The sequence below is a fragment of the Corvus cornix genome, chromosome 4A (assembly GCF_000738735.6).
Source record: "Corvus cornix cornix isolate S_Up_H32 chromosome 4A, ASM73873v5, whole genome shotgun sequence".
NCBI classification, from domain to species: domain Eukaryota; kingdom Metazoa; phylum Chordata; class Aves; order Passeriformes; family Corvidae; genus Corvus; species Corvus cornix.
Genome location: NC_047058.1, coordinates 8,768,161 through 8,787,686, shown reverse-complemented (window position 1 = coordinate 8,787,686; position 19,526 = coordinate 8,768,161). Strand labels below are relative to the sequence as shown.

Genomic DNA, 19,526 nt, shown 5'->3' with positions numbered 1-19,526 from the left:
TCCCTTCAGCACAAGCTCTCATCTCCCCTCCCTTTGATTGTGTTCTGTCCATGTGCAGAGAGAAATTAGACCCTGCTCCTGGAGGATTTCCTGCATGCTGTCTGGGAGTCAGCTCCCATTTCTCCTGGATGCTCCAGGTGCTGCACTGGGCTCCTCTTTAGCCCCACTAATTCAGTCATGCAACATCCAGGGCTGTATCAAGCTGAGGATTAAGGGTCCTCCTTTCTCCCTAACTGCAAACAAAAGATAAACAAACTATTCAGTTTAATGTGCGCAGCTTGAGAGCCTGTGCTCAACAAAAATTATTATGAAACCTGAAATAGCTCATATAGCTAACTAGAGTTATTTTACATCTTTGAAGGCTTAATACAGTTAGGCTTTGGTCTGGTAACGTGTCTCCTGGGGGTTGATATTACTGGGGAAAACTTACTGGGCCCTTCTGTTGGGAATGATTTTTGTGTGGTCAAGTTCAATAAGACACATCATATGCATATTCTTGAGGGAATTTGGCTTTAGCCTGTCAGGCTTTAATGTGTTGCTCCAGGTAGAAAGGACAATGTGTCTGGCTTTGTAAGCAGTCCATTGTGATGGTCAAAGGAGTGCTTCAATGGCAAAACTACTGGAAAACCACAGAAAAATGTCCTTTGGGGCTGAATTGTTCTTGCTGCCTCTTCTTTTTTTTCTTTTTTTCCTTTCCCTTCAGCTAGTAAGTGCTGACTGGGATCTTTTGCAACAAGGTAAATTAATTCTCAAGTTTGCCCTACTCCTTTTAACTGATAGAAGGATACCTTGCAGCACCACTTGTTTCTACTGAAGTGTTTGAGATGGCAAAACCTACATGTGTTTCACTGGGTGTTGTGCACCATAGCAAACAGGCTCTGAGGGGGCCTTTCCAAATCAGGCAGTTCTCTCTGAAAAAGGGCATTTCCTTATAGTTCTTAAAACTTGTGTTTCCATTAGTTGTCTTATTGTGCACAATGCTGTACGAGCAGAAGAGAACGTCTGCCCTGGTGAGACTGAAACAAAGACAAGGGAGAACAGGCAGCTGGTGCCTGGAAGATGATGTCTAGGGGTATGCTAGCCCCCAGCATGCCAGAGGCTTCATGGGTGGCATGATGTTAGGAGGGGGAAAAAGCTCACGGTCCAGATAGGCAGCCTCACAGCTGTAAGGAAAGAGCAGATCCTAACCCTGGCTTACGCTGGAGTTTGATTTGTGGCAAGTTGCCCCTGGCTTTGGTTTCCTCCTAGCAGGACTCTCCACAGGACTGGGAAGACAAATTGGCTGATGTGTGCACTGAGTGCTTTTCCAAGTATTTAAGTAATGGAGTGTTAGGAATAATTTTATTTTTGTTTGAATCTGGTTAGTTTCTCCAAGACTAAATTACTGCATGCAGAAACCATGAATGGGGGAGTAATAGGTCCTGTCTAAGCTCCCTGAGGAGACAATATGCAATTCTTATGCCCAAGTGGGGATGGTTTTGATTCTTTAGGTCAAGCCCTAGTAATTAATTGGTTTAGACCCATACATCAGGGTGATTCGGTTGTCAATTTAGGAGTTGTCCATCAGCTGCAGTCTCATAATCCCAGTGTAACTTTGGTCCCAACCTCCTGCTCAAAGCACGGTCAGCCATGGGATCAGACCAGGTTGCTCATGGTGGTTCCAGCATGTTGAGGCCTCTAAAGACAGAGGTTGCTTTGCAGCCCTGGGGCTCAGTGATATCTGGTAACCTAAGGAGCCTCCTGCTCTCTTTTGTTACAGAATGAAGAGGAGGAAATCAAGCTGGAGATAAATATGCTAAAAAAGTACTCCCATCACCGGAATATTGCTACATATTATGGGGCTTTTGTAAAGAAAAGTCCTGTGGGCCAAGATGATCAGCTCTGGGTAAGTTTTTAGTGTCATTTCTGCTCATCAGATTTACAGCTTCTTTAGATCTCCAGTGTGCTTGGCTTGGACTCTGTCTTAGTGAAGCTCTGAAGTCATTGTTCTGAAGAATAACATCTAAAAGAGAAAAACTACTCCTCCCTAGATGTCTTCCATCCCCATGATTTCCTTTGAGGATGGGCATAAAGTATGTTATGATTCTTATGACTTGTGCTGTCATTCTAATTTGTTGCTTGAACCTTTTTTTTTTCAAATTAAATGCTTCTGTATTTTTTTTTTTACTGAAGTGAAAGACCTTGTCCTTTATCCCTTCTTTCCTCATTCTTGTTGCTTTCCTCTCCTTTTTTCAGATGGAAAATAAAAAAAGGAAGCAGAGAAATTGGCAATAAAGAAAAGAAGAATAATGAATCCTCCAATTTTTTGCTGCAAGATTTTTGAAGTTCTGCAGCAAAATGAGAAATTTCAAATTTTTTAAAAATTCCCACGTTTTTCAGTGCTGTTAGCTCTTGCTTTTCCAACTTCGTGTATATTAAAAAAAAAAAAACCTACCTAAAACCTGCAATAGGCGAGGAGCTCTAGTGAGGTTTTTTATTTATTTAGCAGTGCATGTGATACAGAAAATGAGATTTTAAGTTGCTTGGTATCCAAGAAGGCCACGTGTAGTTTGCCATGCCTGGGTTGTGGTGGAAGTGGGTGTTTGCAGGTGTTCTTTCTGTTTGCACACTGGCAGAGCTGTGGTGATGGTGCCCTGTGTGTGTTTGTCTCCCTGCAGCTGGTGATGGAGTACTGCGGTGCAGGCTCTGTCACTGACTTGGTGAAGAAGACAAAAGGGAACTGTTTCAAGGAAGACTGGATTGCTTACATCTGCAGAGAGGTTCTCAGGGTGAGTCCTGCCAGCAGAGCTTCGCTGCTCATTTGCAACAAAAAGGCCTTTCCAAGCCTTTGGTTGCTAAAATAGGTCACTAATGAGCATTATTGTTTAAAGGTTGTGATCCATGGGGCTCATGGGCTATGGTCCTAGAGTTCAGAAGAGCCCTGAGAGCTGGCATGATGGCTGCTTGACATCCCATATTGTTGTAGTTAATCCCATTTTCTGTGTGAAGAACAGAAAATTCCTCTTTCCTATGGCAAATAGCTGTCTTCTGAAATTCCAGACAGGGGGCACCTAGAAAGGTAAATAAATTTTCTGTTTTCACAATGACTGCCCTCTACATCAGCAGATCTTACTGCTCACTGCTTCAGCTGTTCATGCTTGTAAGATCTTTCTGTTCATAATTCCTTTACCTGCACACACTCAGGGGTCTCTTTTCCACACTATTAGAGACAGTGTTCACTATAACAGCATTCCAAAATCTTAAAGGTGGCCCTGCTGGGACAGTATTCCCCATGACAAATCTTCGGGCTATATTTCATTCTATGCAAGCTTAGGGTTGCTTTTTTTTTTTTTTTTTTTCCCCCCTCCCCTGGAAAGTACAGAGGATAAAACAATTCCCAAGTGTAATCTAGTGAACTGGAAAAAAAATAGGATGTTGGAGCCAGTCATTCTAAATTCAAAACCTATTACAGAATTACTGATCCATCTTCCCTATAATAGAGTTTTACATCTTTTCTAAATAATGGTAAGATAAATGTGTATTCTGGGAGTTGGAATTTAGATGGCATGCTGAAGTAATGCTTGAATAGGGGTAAAACTTTATTTCTGGGGCATAGGAGTTGAGAAATGTGCTCCATAGAGAATATTTGCCTTCTTACAGGGATTTGGCAGTAGCCTGCAGATTATGATCATTATATCTGGAGAGTATGGGGAGTTCTTCTGCAAAAGAAAAAACCTTAATGGTGTGGTCAGGTTATTCGTCATTGGTGTGGCTGTAATGTCTCTGTTAAAGCAATTGATGTTAAAACATTAGGTTTATGCTCATGCAACTGAAAACTGTAACAGCGTGTTGGTAAAAGCAAGGGATTGGATTTAATCATGCTTGTTGCAAAACAGAATGGCCCAGTTGCACATGGATTGACAATATTTCCTTCTGGAAAATATACAAGATGGGTGGAAGCTCTATTTGAAGCCATTAATATTAGAGAGGCTAAATGTTGTGAGTGAAGCATCTCTAGATTACCAGAACGGGTTATTTCAGCATGTTCTTTTATGTCTATGCTAGTTCAACCATGGGCAATTTTGAAATGCAGGAGGAGATAGCAAATATTAGCTGACTGAAAACAGTATTTGCTGTGTTCAAAAAGAGGTCTGACATGGTATTTTTAACTTTCCCTAGTCCATTTACTACTGAATTTCCCATTTTGTTGAATGCAAAATTTAGGCCACTACAACCAGCCAGCTGCTGTCTCTGGTCCTCATACAGGGCATTCTGCTTTGTTCTTTTTCTCTTTTGTTTGCTTTTAACATAGAGTGTAAGGAGCATGCCTTGGTTTTTGAGACAGAAGTTTAAAATATTGCTACCTCATTCTCTTCACACGTGACTCAAGAGATGCTCCACCACTGTCAGGCCTGTGGTGAAGCAGACAATCAGACTTATGATTGCTGTCCTCTTCTTGCTGAAAATGTTGCTAGTAACATGTAAAGGACTTTCCTTATGAATAAAAGTGTAAAAAGGCAACAGTGCCATACTCATGGTAATATTAGGAAGAAAGAATAAGGAAAATCTGGTTTTCTTTTAGGGATTGGCACATCTTCATGCTCACCATGTGATCCATCGAGATATTAAAGGACAGAATGTTCTTCTCACAGAAAATGCAGAAGTAAAGTTGGGTAAGTTTCCTTAAATGTGTGCTAGAAACCTGTTTGTTAAAATTTAAGATTGCCATCTTGACTCAAAAAAAACTTTCAGTAACCTAAGCGCAGCATGTGTACCAAGTATCGTATTGCTTGTGATTACAAGGTGTCTGTCATGTAGAAAGAGGTGGAAATGTGATGTGTTCTTCAAGGGCCTCCCTCACAGCCTGTGGGCAATACAGGCAGTCACACACAGAACGAGTCCAGTAAGTCACAGCACCATCAGGCCTTCACAGAGGATCCTGGGATGCAAAAGAATTCCAAAGTAAAAAAGTTGGGGGAACAAATTTCGCTAATCCATTTCTGTAAAGGAAGTGGTATAAGAGATTTTCATAAATCTGACAGTGTAAGTGGCTACCACTGAGTAACAGTAATCCCTCAAAAAAGCTGGAGGGTTTACTCATTTCCTTTTATTGCTGCGACCTGTCAGTATTGACAACTTCTGACTTCCTAAAACTAAACTCAAATACCTCTCTCTCTTGAGGAGGGCATGTCTTTCATGTTTTGGAAAGACACCACAGGGAAGTGTTTTAAAGAAATCTCAAGGGGAGCACTTCTCATTTGTGATGATCTTTACAGTCCCTCTCTCTTTAACTGAAAAAATTCACTGTAGAGTTGGAAAACAACAAATAATAAACATGGTTTGTGGATGTGGGGTAGGATGTTTGGTTGGAGCAAGTAAAAATACGTACTTTAAATCTCATTATGGTTTAACCCTTTGGCACAAACCTGGCTTCACTGAAGTCAAAGGGAGTCTTGCTGTCAAATTAAATGAAGGCAGGATCTTGCTTGTAGTCTCTAAATCATATGAACTAATTGTCAACTGTTCCCTCTTAAAACAGGTAAGATGGGGGTGTTGTGTGTTTTTATGGTTTTGTATAGTTACTAGTTCTACCATTCCTCACATGGTTGACAAAACAGTTAAACCTTTCTGACTCTGGGTAAAGATGAAACAGATTTACTAAGTATAAAGATTAAAAAAAGAAAAAAAAGTTGTTTCCAGTGAGATTTAGCTCATGTGTCTTAAGGCAAAGAAGCTAGAAAACCAAGAATTTCTCAATTCAATTCTATTCCACTTCAGTGTAAAAGTGTGCACTTCCCATCAGAAGCACAGAGCACAGAATGATCCCAAAGGTCAGGTCCACCTTCTTCTTGGAGAAGGTTTGCTGAGCAGGCACATGAAATTATAGCAGTACAAATGATTTTGGTTTGCAGATGATCTGCAATGAGGCAACATCAATGAGAAAATCTGCTCCTTGATGGTAACCATGGGGCTGTCTCCTCTCAGTCCTTCCCTTTCCCCCTTCCTTTGTCTCCTCTGTGAATATCACTCCAGTGCTATCCCAGTGGATCCAATTAGTGTATCATGGGTTTTTGTTCAACGAGAAATACAATCATGTAATTATTGGTTGTATGGACCCTTTTCATATTTGAACAAAACCATTTTGCTGTACAGTCCTTATGAAGGTATCACCCTTTTCAGCACAAAGGGAACCACATGATTCACTCATTACAATGATCTAAGATGAGAATAAAGTAGTAAATTCTCCAGTTTGTTCTAAGATACTGTATGAACGTAGGGAAGGATTTATTCCAGACACTTCAAAATGAAATGATACGGTAGTTCTTTGCAGCTTTCACAAGTGGCTATGTTAGACGCATCCAAATTTGCCTTGTGTGTAGATACTATTTTTTCTTTCAGCCTAGTTGAAGACCTACTCAATGAGTCCTACTCAATGTAGCATTTAAATTAAGCATAAATTATTCTGTAATGTCTTGTAGAGCAATTCCTCTTGCTGTAACACACTGGGCAGATTTAACATGCTGTTTATTTAATTCTTCTGTCAAAAAGAAGGGAAAAAGAGAGGCAGTTGAATTTCACCTATTGGATAAGATATGCTGGAGGAACTCAGTTTTCCTATATATTGTAGCCCAAAGGTTTGGTGTTCTAAACAGTGTGAAAGAAACTAAGCACACGCTCTGCCATGTGGATACAACTTTTGCTAATTTCTTTACCTCTTCTTGGCTTTTCAGTGGATTTTGGTGTAAGTGCTCAGCTGGACAGGACTATTGGGAGAAGAAACACATTTATTGGCACACCGTATTGGATGGCACCCGAGGTCATTGCTTGTGAGGAGAACCCAGACTCTACATATGATTACAGAGTAAGTGTTAAACTCTTCATAAGGTAAGAAAACGTGGGTTATTGCTGAAATCCTGCTCATTTGAAAAGTTCAAACGTCCTGTCTTTTAAACCACAGTAATCCTAGAACTGTACAAATAGAAGTATTCGTAATATGTGGGTAGAGGCTCTTTTTAAGAGTGCCGTTTCACTGTGAGTACTTTTTGCAAATTTTTAATGCATGAAATACACTTCCATTTATTTCTCTGCAATAAAAACGTGCTAAGATGGTTGCAGGTCTGAATAAAAAAGAAAGGAAGAGAGAAATTCCAAAGGAATACTTGAAGTAGTGTAATATTAATATGGCAAGTTACTGCACTCTGTGATAGAGCTGTTTTGCTCTGTAGTCAGCTGTGAATCCTGAGTTAATTGGCAGTAATTAGTATCCCTTTGCTCATTCATGAGCATGTGACTGTGAGTGGTTTCCCATCCCATCCCAGAATGATTTCTGGTCAGTGGCAGGGTGGCTGAGGTGAGAAGGCACAGAATTTTCTGTATTTCAGTTTGTGAGCATTTCCTCTTGTCCTTACCATGCAGCATGTTTTCCAGGGATGGCTTTCTGAGCAGGTATCTTCTGGGTGATCCTGCAGTCACTCTTTCAGTTCAGGTGCTCTCTCCATTGCCACTTTGCACCTCTCCTTCCAATTGTGGCTTCAGAAATACTTATGAGAAGAACCTGTTATTGCTTCCATTTCCTAGTGATTCAGAGGCTGTGATTCTCCCTTGCTCAGACCTTCTGTGTTGCACTGGCCCAGTGAGGTCGTGTTGTGTGTGTTAGTCATGCCCAAGGAATGATTTTGGTTTTTTTGCATACCATACCAATCTTCTGCTGAAACCTCAAGAAGTTAATCTCTTGTCTTCATTCCCTGTCCCCAGTTGATTTCCTTCCCAGAATGTGTACTTACCAGAAGATAGGACTCTTAATTTTCAGTCATTTACTTAATAACAAGTCAGTATCGTGGATCTATGAAATTCTCACCAGTTTTGTTGCTGAATCCCTCCACAAACTGTGACGTGAACTGGCTTTCAGCTTGTGTGAGGAGTTCAGAGCAGCTGGACTGAAAGGGCTCTGTTGGTAAAATTAGATTGAGTGCTGGGCTGGGTATGAGCTGCTATTCAGGTAATGGTTTATTCCTTTTAATATTTGAAGGTTTTCTATCACTCTCATTTTTAAAAAGGTAAGTTTTAAGAGAAGCTCTGCAAGGTGGTTTGGCTACTTGCCTCTCATTTGGCTACATTTAGACAAAAAAATAATGAAATAATGCACATGATTAATCAAGTGGAAATGTGTGAAGTTTTTACAGCCACTGGTGGTGGTTGCAATTTACCTTCCATGATCAAAACCTGGCCCTTGGCGTCCAGATCAGCTGATAAAGGGACCTCTACCCTATTAACTGAGCTGAACATACATTGTGACATAAATGTGACTGCATGATGTACTCTCCTCTCATGTGCCCAAAAACGTGTGACTGGAGACTTTGTAGACAGAAAAAATCAGACCCCAAGGCTTGACTATAATTCCTGTTCCATCAGTGTAGAAATTCAGCAATGACTGCTCTGAAAAGCATTAAGACCAAGAATTATTTTTGGCCAGAAGGAGAAGGGTGAGGCACTGCTGTGTGTTGCTGCCTCATGAAAACAGATTTAAGACATATATTTAAACAGTGCCTGCTATATTCTGTCTGGCTCTTGTTTTTTGAATGCAGAAGGTCTGCATTTTGGGACTGGCTGCTTAAATGATGAATCAGCTGTTCAGAGTTGCATGGGAAATGGGAACCTTCTGGCTATTAGCACATTTCCTAAAAACTCAGTAGGGAGTGGGAGGGAGCAGAATATTTGTCACTCCAAGTAAAACAACATGATCCAGGAGAGATCGAGGGAAACTGTAAAAAAAAAAAAAACCCAAACCCAAGAAGAAAACAAACAAGCTTGAATGCTGCAAGCTGCAAATTGCATTGTTTCTTTTCCTGCAGAGTGACCTGTGGTCTCTGGGAATCACTGCTATTGAAATGGCTGAAGGAGCTCCTCGTAAGTGATTCTGTATATAGGTGGGAGTGTTCTGTGTTAAAATAGCTCATACTAGTACTCAGCGCACTAATGCACAGAATTCTGGTTCTGTCTTTATCTTTGAAAACACTCTATGACTTTTTCTCATTTTGGACTCTTTTGCTTTCTTCTTCCTTTTAGACTCTTTCAGTCTGTGTTTTGATTCCTTGCCTTCATCTCCTGGGATAAAAAAACTTTTTTTCTTAAAGCTCTTGTTAGCATCAGTTTGTTAATCACTGCCTGTGGATACAACGGAGCAGAAGTCATTGATATGTCAGCAGAAAATATTGGCAGGAGTGGCTTTGAGTTTAGGTCACTAAAAAAATTTATGGCAGTGGAAGAAGGTAGGCCTAAAGGTTATATTTTTACTCTGAAACTGACTTGATTCTCACAGATTTGGGAGTAATACAGCATTTGCTCACATGTAATGGCTTTGATCCATGACCACACTCTCAGCCTGACAGCAGATTGCCACAGTTTTACAGCATGCTGCCTCCTCATTCCCCCAGAGAGCCTCTTGCAGGTCAGGCAGAGATCTGTGGGTGCAAAGTCCTCATGAATTTTTGTTTGCTTGGAGGGCTGGTGGCTTTGCCCCAGCTCCTGCAGAGCATATGGGATATGTGGAGTAACTGGTCACTGCTGAGAGCACAGGAGATGAAATCTGTCGTACTCTGGCCTGAGCCTGAGAGCATGTAGGCTGTTTTTAAAGAACACACTTGGCTGTTCTCCCATCAGACTTGGTTTTTAGCAGGAGCACTTTCAGACCCTGTGCTTTAGCCTGACTGAAGCTTAGTCCCGAGACATGAGTGAGTCCATGGAGAGTTTTCTTTGGGACAGACTTTGTAACTTTGCATGCCAGTTCCTCTTGCCATTTGTATTTGATGTTTTTCCTAGTTTTGACAGGGAAATGCTGTGAATTGTATTCTGTTGCCTTGTCTTTTGTTTACTGTAGAACAATAGTGTCTGGGACCCAGAGCTAGAAACCAGAGTTCTGCCCCTCATTTCCACTGTGTCCTGTACTATTGAACATACCAAGGAAAAAGTCAAAGCCAGAACCAAATGCAAGAAACTATGGCAGGTGGATGCAGGCAGAGAAATTAATAGAAGGCAGGGAAGGCTTTACCAGAGCATAGTCTTGTCACTTCTACTGGTTCTGTAATGCTTTAAGTCCATTTCTGTTAAGAGCATAACTGCTGAACACCTAAATATTACAAGAAATCAGCCTCCATGTAGTTCCTATCAGTTCTCATTCAGTAGCTCTCTTTGGTGAAGGAAGACCTTTTACCCTCAACGTTTCTTGGTGTCAGATTAAGCATGCTCAAAATTCCATACAAAGTGCCTGGAATAGATGAGATGTGACAGTATTTGCTTTCTGCTGAGTTCCTTGTAGCTTCAACTTTCCTCAACAGTAGCCCTAAAGAGAAGTACAGTGGGCTGGAGAGAAGGTAGCTTCTGAATGCAGGACTGGAATCTCTGGCAGATTACCTGATAATGGTGCTCCCATTCCCAGAGCACAGGACGGATGAAATGTGTGCTTAGTCATTCTGCTGTGTGCTGTGGTGCAGGTTATGAGCTGTGTGCTTTGTATGAGCTTTTCCTCATCCTGGGTTTTCTCATATGCCATGAACAATGTGGCAAAGAGTTTGGTTAGAATGGAGCTTATCATTTATCTGAACCAGAAGCCAGACATAATAACTATTTAAGTATTTCAGTCTCAGCTTTAACTTCTGTTTATGTGCAAACATGCTTTTGTGTATGGGAAAGGTGAGCTTTTTTATGTCCTTCTGAAGCTGTATATATAGAAAATATGAAGAAAGTTGTACTTGTTCTTGCCTTGAAGCCTTTCTTTTGAATCTCTTTTAGCTGGAAATCTCTGTGTACTCAGAGACTTGATTTCTTGGCTGTAGTGTGAATTTAGTAGGCTACTGGTGGGGTTCTGGGGCAGATGCTGTGATTTTGGAAGTGGTGGTGTTTGGAACGGGGGAGTGAGATCACAGGGGGTACATGCATCCTTCAGTAATTTGTGGTTTCTTTTTGCAGCCCTGTGTGACATGCATCCCATGAGGGCACTCTTTCTCATCCCAAGGAACCCACCCCCAAAGCTGAAATCCAGAAAATGGTAAAGAGATGTGTAAAAAACTCTGTACTTTCGCTGCATTGGGCTTAGGAGGGTTTTCAGCTCTCTTGTCCAGGGACAATAATTTTGTTAAATCATGCAGTTATCTAGGAGGTGATTCCTAAGCTGTTTCTAAGTGCTAGATTAAGCCAGAGGGCAAGATAGAGTTTACCTTTGGGAAGCAACACCTTTCTTTTGAACTCTGCCTAAACTGTGGCAGTCATTTCATTTTGTTGTCTGTGGCCGAAATTGCAGGGTAAGCAAGGAAGGCATAGATGGGCTGCTTGGGATCAGGGTTTATCAGAAGATTGCATGGACATTGTGGGGCTAATGGCAGTCACCTACCCTACAGAGAATTACTTTTTGTTTTAAATGAAGTGTATAAAGAAAATCTTCACCTTATCAAAAGGTCAAGGACATTTTTAAAAGGCCTGTGTTGGCCAGATTGTGGTTTTGTTGATCAGGATGTACTTGAAGGTAGCTCCTCTGAGAGGGTGGTGGAGTTCACCCTCAGCACTGTGCTGGTCCCAGGAGTCTCACTGGTGGCAGAACTCAAATTGTCTCTCAGTTGCAGTGTAGAAGGAAACCTTGCAAAGTTATTGCTTTCCATCACTCGAGGGTAGTGCTTGGTCCACAAGTTGAAAAGGATTATTGGTTTTTCTCCACTGTTCTGTCTTTTTCAGGTCAAAGAAGTTCCTAAATTTTGTTGAAAGTTGCCTTGTAAAACATTATTTGCATCGTCCATCCACTGAGACCCTGCTGAAGCATTCCTTCATCCGAGACATGCAGAACGAGCGGCAAGTGCGCATCATGCTGAAGGATCACTTGGACAGGACAAGGAAGAAAAAAGGAGAAAAGGGTAACATGGCAAAACGAAAATAAAAGACATTTCAGAGAGCATGTCCTCCTCAGATTTTGACAGCAGAGCACAAGGCAGATGGAGCTGAAATACTAGAACCAGGAAAACTGAGAAAGCATTGTCCTTGATAGTGGTGGGGCCATTTTGAAGATTTCTTTGTCAAAGAAATTTTGGGTCCTTAATGGTGTTTTAGTGGTAAAGTCCTTGGAACCTTGAGTCATTGAGAGCAGCCCTGATGCTATCAGGGAGCAAGGACTCCAAGTAAAATCTCTGCTTTCTTGAGTAGTGCTCCACAAGTGTTTCCTGGTCTCTCATTTCATATTTCTGTCCCAGATCCAATTGATTTACCTGTTGGATCTCCATATAATTTTATTTCGTGAGTTCTTTGGGGGCAGCAGGACTCCTCAAGTGTTTGGCAATGGAGTGCAAAAAAGAGACCTGGAGAAGACCTCCAAGCTCCAGTTAAATACAGATGTTATAATGAATCACCTGCTTCACAGAGTGTATGAAGAAAAAGAGAGTTTAGATTTGTTCCAAATGCCAGCCTTACCCTTCAGAGCAAAAGCTGGAAGAAGCAGTGCAGGAATGGGGGTGATACTTATGAAAATGCATGTGCATGGCAGACTAAGGGCTGTGCAAAGGGGGCAGAGACATCTGGCCTTTTGACCAACGACCCTGCCCTCTCTCTCCATTTTCCTTCCTGTATGTTTTATAGTGCCAGAAGCACTGTGAGGATCAGGGACTGTCAGGGCAAACTTGGAAAGTGCTATGGTGTTGGAAGGTGTCTTATAAATTCTCTGATTTGACAACAGGAGTATTTGTGCCTAAAATTAAATTGCTGTTGCAAAGTAGATTTACTGACTCCAGTAGTAGTTGCAAATTCTGCCACCTCTTTCACCTATGAATCTCAAAGCACACTGGAATGGAAAGATAGGGAGTTAGAATTTCTCACAACTGCCCTTGAGACGGGTGTGGAGAAGTGCAATGATAACAGTCACTTCTTCATAAATAGTTGTATTTTGACCTGAAAAATGCTATTTTTAATTAAAACTCCCCTGAAAAGGAGAATAGTTTGGAATTGCCAGACTACACACTTCAAAATAGTAACTTAAAAAAAAATGAAGTGCCAGTTTAGCATGTAATACAGCCAACAATGCAGGGTAGGACCAGTTTGAAATTACCCCGTAAAAACTGCCTTCATGTTCATCTTGAAGAGAACTTTAAAGCTGTGGGTCAGCTTTTGAAACTTTGTGCTGAAACTAGTATTAATTTTTGTTTTCTTATTTGCTTACTTAATTATTCCCTTTGATACAAAGGGAAACCTGGATTTACTGGTGGCCTCAGCATAGCCATGACATAGGTATAGAGCACGAGAGCAGGGCAGTGCAAGCTTTTATGTCCTTTTTGAAGAACCCCTCTGCTGGTGGTGCTGTGAGGTTTGGGGTTTCTCTGTGGGTTTAGCCTAATTTGTTTCAGATAATGGAAGTAGGTTAGTTTTGCAAAACCAATACAGTCAGTCACTGGAAAAGGTGGGTGTGCATAAAGGGGCTGCGTTGAATCGTTATCTGAACTAGCTTTTGAATTATGTATGTGGATATTTTGCCTCCCCTCAGCCTCCCAGTACAACATGTGACTTTTAAATTCCAGTTCCTGCTTAGCTTGTAGTTCAGGCTGAATGCTCAGAAACAAAGTTCAAGATCATGTCTTAACAGCATCCTCCTCTGGTGTTTGTTTATTCTCCTTTTTAGAAGAAACAGACTATGATTACAGTGGCAGTGAGGAGGAAGATGATGAGCTGAATGAAGATGAAGGAGAACCAAGGTTAGTTCTATTACTGAAATAGAAAATTTGACTGCCCAAGCTGTTCTCGTTGAAGGCAGCTCTCCTCAGCCAGAACAGCTTTCTTAACTTGCTCTGAATCCCCAATCTCCTGGGTCCCCTTTGGTAGCTTTAACTGTTTTGTAGCTGTCAAACATAACTGCTGAGTATAAAATGTCTGTAATAAGTTGCTGATTTAGTTTCCTTGCGGTGTGGGGGGGAAGCTCTTCAAATGAAGGACCCAATAATCAGCTTCAGGCTGGTTTGTAGCCCAGCAAGTGTGGCTGCAGTGGTGGTGGTCAACTGGTGGAGATATATCGTGATTTGCTAGCACAGGGCAACAAACAATTCCCAAAGCACCTTGTATTCTCTCTTTAATGCTATGTTTTGTCACCTAGAAATGTCCTCTTTGTTTCAGCTCCATAGTTAATCTCCCGGGGGAGTCAACTCTCCGCCGTGAATTTCTGAGGCTGCAGCAGGAGAACAAAAACCGTTCTGACCCTCATCGGCAGCAGCAGCAGCTGAAGGACCAGGAGAAGTACAAGAAACAGCTGCTGGCAGAGCGGCAGAAGCGCATCGAGCAGCAGAAAGAGCAGAGGAGGAGGCTGGAGGATGTAGGGGGCTGGCTTGTGTAGTTATTCCATGTCTCATCACAAATGAAAGATGTGCCTGTAGGGAGTAGGCTTTGCAAGGCAAGACGGCTGTGTTAAATTGTCAGCACAACCTGGATCATAGTCTTGCACCTTGAGAGAACCGTGTCACTTTTGAACACAATGATTTTAGGTGGGCTCTGTTCTTTTCCTGCTGATAACATGCCCTGAACTGTGAGTAGAAGAGGAAGGGCATTTTGCTTGAGTAGGTTTGGTGGTGGTAGCCCCAGCAGATAGGATGAGAGATGCCCATTTCTTTCTCATATGCATTTCCCACTTTGCAGTCTGTTGGTCTGGTCCAGAGTCTTGGCCCTGCTTTTGTTTAAGATATTAAAAGACAGCTGGTTGCCTTTTCAGCTGCCTGTCACACTGTTGTCTTAGAGGCAGAGCTAAATCATAAGATCACAGAACCATTAAGGTTGGAAAAGACCTCTAGGATCCAGTCCAACCATTAACCCAGCACTGACATATCTTGATCACTGTATCATCACATATCACCACTATATCTTGGTCCTAAGTGCCATATCCACATACTGTAACACTTGCAGGAGTGGTGGTTCCATCACTTCCCTGGGCAGTCCATTCCAATGCTTGACAAACCTTTCAGTAAACAAATTTTTCCTAATATCCTATCTAAACCTATCACGGCACAACTTGTTTGTTACTGGGAGAAGAGCCCGACCCCCACCTGGCTACAACCTCCTGTCAGGGAGTCATGCAGAGCAGTAAGGTCCCCCTGAGCCTCCTTTTCTCCAGGGTGAACACCCTCAGCTCCTTCAGCTGCTCCTCATAAAACTTCTGCTCCGGACTCCTCCCCAGCTCTGTTGCCCTTTTCTGGAGACACTCCAACCCCTCAGTGTCTTTCTTGACGTGGCACAACACAGAAATCACCAACATGTCTCTTCTCTTGGGTATCTGGTAAAACTCAAGCATTGTGTGAACACTCCAGAGCTGACATTTGTGAAGCAGTGCTGCTCCAGCAAAATGGGAACACTCTGGAAAAAAACCCCTTCCTTCTTGAAATCTTGGGAAGACATTTGTCATTAGATTAGTTGCTGGCTGTCAGGGAGATCTCACATGCCTCATTAATGACAGATCTGCCCTGGGCTGCCAAAAGGGCAGAGGTTCCACTCCGGTTTGGCAGTCATGGTGGTGGCAGCTTGTCCCTGCCCACTTTTGCTCTGTGGTGTGTCAGGTGTCTCCCCCCTTAGTGACTGCAGAGCAGGAAATGGGCCTTGTGATTTATGATCACTGGCATCAGTAACTGGTAGGTACAAAAGTAAAGTAAAATAAGCAATGTTATTCTCTGGCTCTCTTCCAGCACCAAAGGCAAGAGCAGGAGCTAAGAAGGAAGCAGGAGTGTGAGCAGAGGTGGCCAGAGGTGAAGGTCAGTCAGAGGAAACAGGATAGGGGTAAAGAAGACAAAAGAGTTGTGGAAGATGAATACTTCATAGCAGATGGACAGAGGAAATTAGAAAAGAAGCAGGTATGAAGAGGCTGTTTGCTGACAGCAGTTTGCAGCTCCCTGTGTCTGTATCTGATGTCTTTTTCAGTTCCCTAAGGGTGTTCCCATCCTCTGAGTCATGGACCAAAGAGGACTTCACTAATGCCTTTACTCCTCTTGTTCTCAGGTTCAGCCTTCCTTTGAGTTAACTTAGATGTTACTGAGTCACCCTCCTTTATCTTCAGCAGGGACACTGCCTCTCCCACTTTTGTCCCTGCTGTTTCTCTGTGCTGAAAGGATCTTCAGTCTGATTAAATTTCCTTTAATAAAAGGAATAAATAAAAATAAATAAAAATAAATAAAATACCCTGAAAGCTTCCAGCATCAGCTAAACCTAAGCTTAAATCTCCACTCCCCATTTCGCATTCACATTGTAACCAGGACTGTTTCTTTTTCACAAAAACAGTGGAGCAGAGGTTAATTTTAATGCTGAACTGTCATTATCAAGTCTTGTCACCTTGGCCACAATGTTTTTCTAATGTTCAGCTGCAAATTGATTTGTAATCAAACAGAATCATGCGGTGTTTGGTTAAAGACCTCTGGTTTTAGTAGAAGTAAAAAGAACAAATACGATTTTCTGACCTGCTGTCTAAAAAGCCAGAGGGTGTTTGGTGCCACTTCATTCTTCCTGTTGCTCAGGGTTTTGACTCTTCTGTCGGCCCTGCTGGAATTGTGGTCACTTTGTTCTTTGAAAAGCCAATATTTCCAGCAGACCTCTTGGTTGTCCTCCAAGGCATAATTGTCTCTGAAGTTCATCACTCTCTTGCTTTCAGAAGATGGAAGATGGGCAGCACAACAGGAAGATGCACCGAACTCTCCCCAAAGATCAGACACAGCTGCTGTCTCTCCAGCATGACCACAAGCAGAAGAAGAAGGAGCCTTCCACGAGTTCAGACACAGGAGTGCATCCTCCATCAAGCAGCACAAGCAAAGAGGTACTGTCTTGGCCAGGGCAGCACTTTGGTGCTTTGTAGTTTATGATGCTGTAGGAATGCTGAAGCAGAGAGCAGACTGATCTTTAAACCTGCCTGTGGAGCTTGACCTATGTCTTACTACACACTTATGCTACAGTCTTCAGTTTCCATTAATATGCAGAGGATAAGGGAAAGGAAGAATTATTCTGTCACTTCTGCTTGAGTTGAGAGAAGGATTTGATCGATGAGTGGGGAAACAAGATTCTTCTGGTCAAGTAGGTATCATTCCCTCATCTTTCAAAGAGGACTGAAGTAAGGTAATACCATCTGAGATTTAGATGAGGTCTTTGCCTGATGTTAGGGTTCACAGAATTGACCCAGGCACAGAATGGCATCCTGCCTCCTGAGCACAGATCTCTGTGCCCCATCAGCAGGCAGTGATGCCTTTTCTTGTTTTTTATGTCCCAGGATAAGGTTTGATGGATATAGTCAGCCTATATTGTAATCAATTTTCCTCCTTTGCTAACTCTAACAGTATTTCTACCCATCAACTCATTCTGGTCACTGTCACCATATCATGAAAAACTGTGGGTCCATTTCCATATGTTATCTCCTCATTCCTAGCATGCTTATTTTGCTTTTTTTGTATAATCTCAACTGGTTAACCCAGCTGGTGTGATTTGTTTTGTCACTAAAGTCTGGGTCAAAAATCTCAGCAGCTCACAGTCCCTCCTCAGTAGAAGAGTGGATGTGATGTTCTCTGCAGTCATGGCAAAAGTATCTTCCCAAAATGCCCAAGCAGAGACATGAAGAAAGCTCATGCACATGTAAATAGGAGAAATGCAGAGTGCAGCTTCTTAACACCTTGCTGCTGTCTTTAAGCACATGCCATCTTTGTCATCTTCTTGTGTGTGTGTGCTGCAACTATTCCATAAGCTGAAATGTCCTGTATTGATAAATAGTTAAATGTAACTGCTAGGATTGGTGAAAAGATGAATTTTAGTAACTGAATAGAGTCTGCAAACAGCCAAGCAGCAACATGAAGTCAGGAGAATAAAAGGTATTAAGCTCCTTGTTAGAGGAGCAGTTTGTGAAAACAAGAGTAATTCTGTTTGAAGTACAACTTAACTGTCAAAACCACAAATGCCCTGGCTCTAAAGACTTTGTTGTACTGACTGACGAAACAAATCATTACTGAAATTTTAATGAACTGCTCTTGAAATCACTATTTGTTTGATGATGGAGGGCTGGGTCTTACTCCAGCTGAGGAGTAAATTGAGTGTGGACAGAGAAGTAAGCTGCTTTTGCTAAATACACAACATTAAAGTCAATAGAAGAGCTTTGCCTTTGCTAGGTCTTTAATGGGTGAAAATGCAGCTCAGATGATTAATTTATTTTCTACTTTATTTTAGTTAGAAGACAAAAAACCAATAAAATACTGTCTTAGATACGCATCTCTGGTTTTAGCGTGTGTTTTGTAAATAACTCCTTGATAGCAAAATGAAATATGTTCCAGAATTTAGTGTGCAGTCACTGTTAGCTTTTAATTTAGTAGTGAAATACATTATCATTAGTTGCACATTAGTTGCTTTTTAGGTTCACAGCACGAGGCTTTTGTCATTATGGCTACCATAATGTATTCTAGTTTTAAGGATATTGTACAGTATTATTAGTTAATCTCAGAACTTCTTGGAAGTCACAGATCCTTCCACTAAATTGGTAATTGGTGGTACAGGATTGCATTCTTTGGTTGAGACACTTTTGTCAGCAGTCGTAACTATTTGCGACAATTTAAGAATGCTTTAAAGTTGTAACTGTTTTTAACAGGGATAAGTCAGTGATTTTGCTCTTGTTGATGCTGATCATCTCCGGTTCATTATCCAGATAAGTGTTTGTTCCTCTGTTGAGAGGGACCTGCCTGGGGACAGTGGTAGCCTTCTCAAGAGTGAGTTTGTTTGTACTTTTTAGGGGTCAGTGGCATTTCTAGAACCAATCATCTATACACAGAAACCCTCGAGAATTATTGTTTCATTGAGACATTAAAAACAAAGAATCCTAAAGCCCTCCAAAGCCTCAGGTTTAATGTTTGGGGGTGCAGAACCCACTCTTGGGAGTTCTGTATCTTTGCCATTGTGCTTATCTTGTCCCCAGCAGGTCAGGACAGTTTTGCCCTGCACATCTGTGCCCAGATGGGAGCTTACTTTGTGCTCTATCTGGTCCCACTGGCACCAGAGTGAAGGAACTGACAGGCAAAGACTCCAAGCTCGGGCTGATACTGCACTAGCTCAGTGCCTGGATGGCAATTGGCATCAGTTCTGGCAGCCCAAAAGTGTCACCTGCATGAGTTTGCATCTGGATCATAAAGCCTTTCATGCAAGCTCCCCTTGAGGACAGAGCTGGGGGGTGAATTATCATATCTGGCTTTTACATTTTCTTTCTTGCTTATGGTAAAATTTGCCTTTTATTATTACAAGTTGCAGGTAATGAAAATGTGGCCTCAAGAGCCTGTTCACTGGGGCTAGAATTTCATGGTGTTTAGCTGTTGTTGCTTGTTTTAATAAGGGGGTTTTTTTAAAGGTTTTGGTCTTCTTTTTTCCCACAGTGGGGATCTGTGAGACTAAGTGGAATCATTTTTCCATGTCCTCAGCAGTTTCTAGGCTGGGCTAAGAATATGCTTGCCTTTCTGATACAGGCACAAACATCTAGATATACTGAGAGATACCATTAAGAATGCCCACCCCAACACAGATAACAGGGTATT

At 41.8% G+C, this 19,526-nt stretch overlaps 1 protein-coding gene across 6 annotated transcripts in view; it reads left to right on the top strand.

The window, feature by feature from the left end:
• Positions 1 to 19,526, top strand: part of NRK (Nik related kinase) — a 91,302-nt gene that overhangs the window by 34,411 nt on the left and 37,365 nt on the right. For 5 of the 6 annotated variants that reach the window (XR_005604659.1, XM_010407645.4, XM_039571776.1 and 2 more), the window contains 11 exons: positions 1,760 to 1,885; positions 2,658 to 2,768; positions 4,562 to 4,652; positions 6,711 to 6,841; positions 8,832 to 8,886; positions 10,945 to 11,023; positions 11,704 to 11,879; positions 13,628 to 13,700; positions 14,116 to 14,311; positions 15,669 to 15,833; positions 16,625 to 16,786. Coding sequence is in view for 5 of the 6 variants with exons in the window: in XM_010407645.4 (XP_010405947.1) it covers positions 1,760 to 1,885; positions 2,658 to 2,768; positions 4,562 to 4,652; positions 6,711 to 6,841; positions 8,832 to 8,886; positions 10,945 to 11,023; positions 11,704 to 11,879; positions 13,628 to 13,700; positions 14,116 to 14,311; positions 15,669 to 15,833; positions 16,625 to 16,786 (1,365 nt within the window). In the remaining variant the exon portion in view is untranslated. The remainder of the gene's footprint in view (positions 1 to 1,759; positions 1,886 to 2,657; positions 2,769 to 4,561; positions 4,653 to 6,710; positions 6,842 to 8,831; positions 8,887 to 10,944; positions 11,024 to 11,703; positions 11,880 to 13,627; positions 13,701 to 14,115; positions 14,312 to 15,668; positions 15,834 to 16,624; positions 16,787 to 19,526) is intronic. The other variant, XM_039571775.1, reaches the window with a different exon arrangement.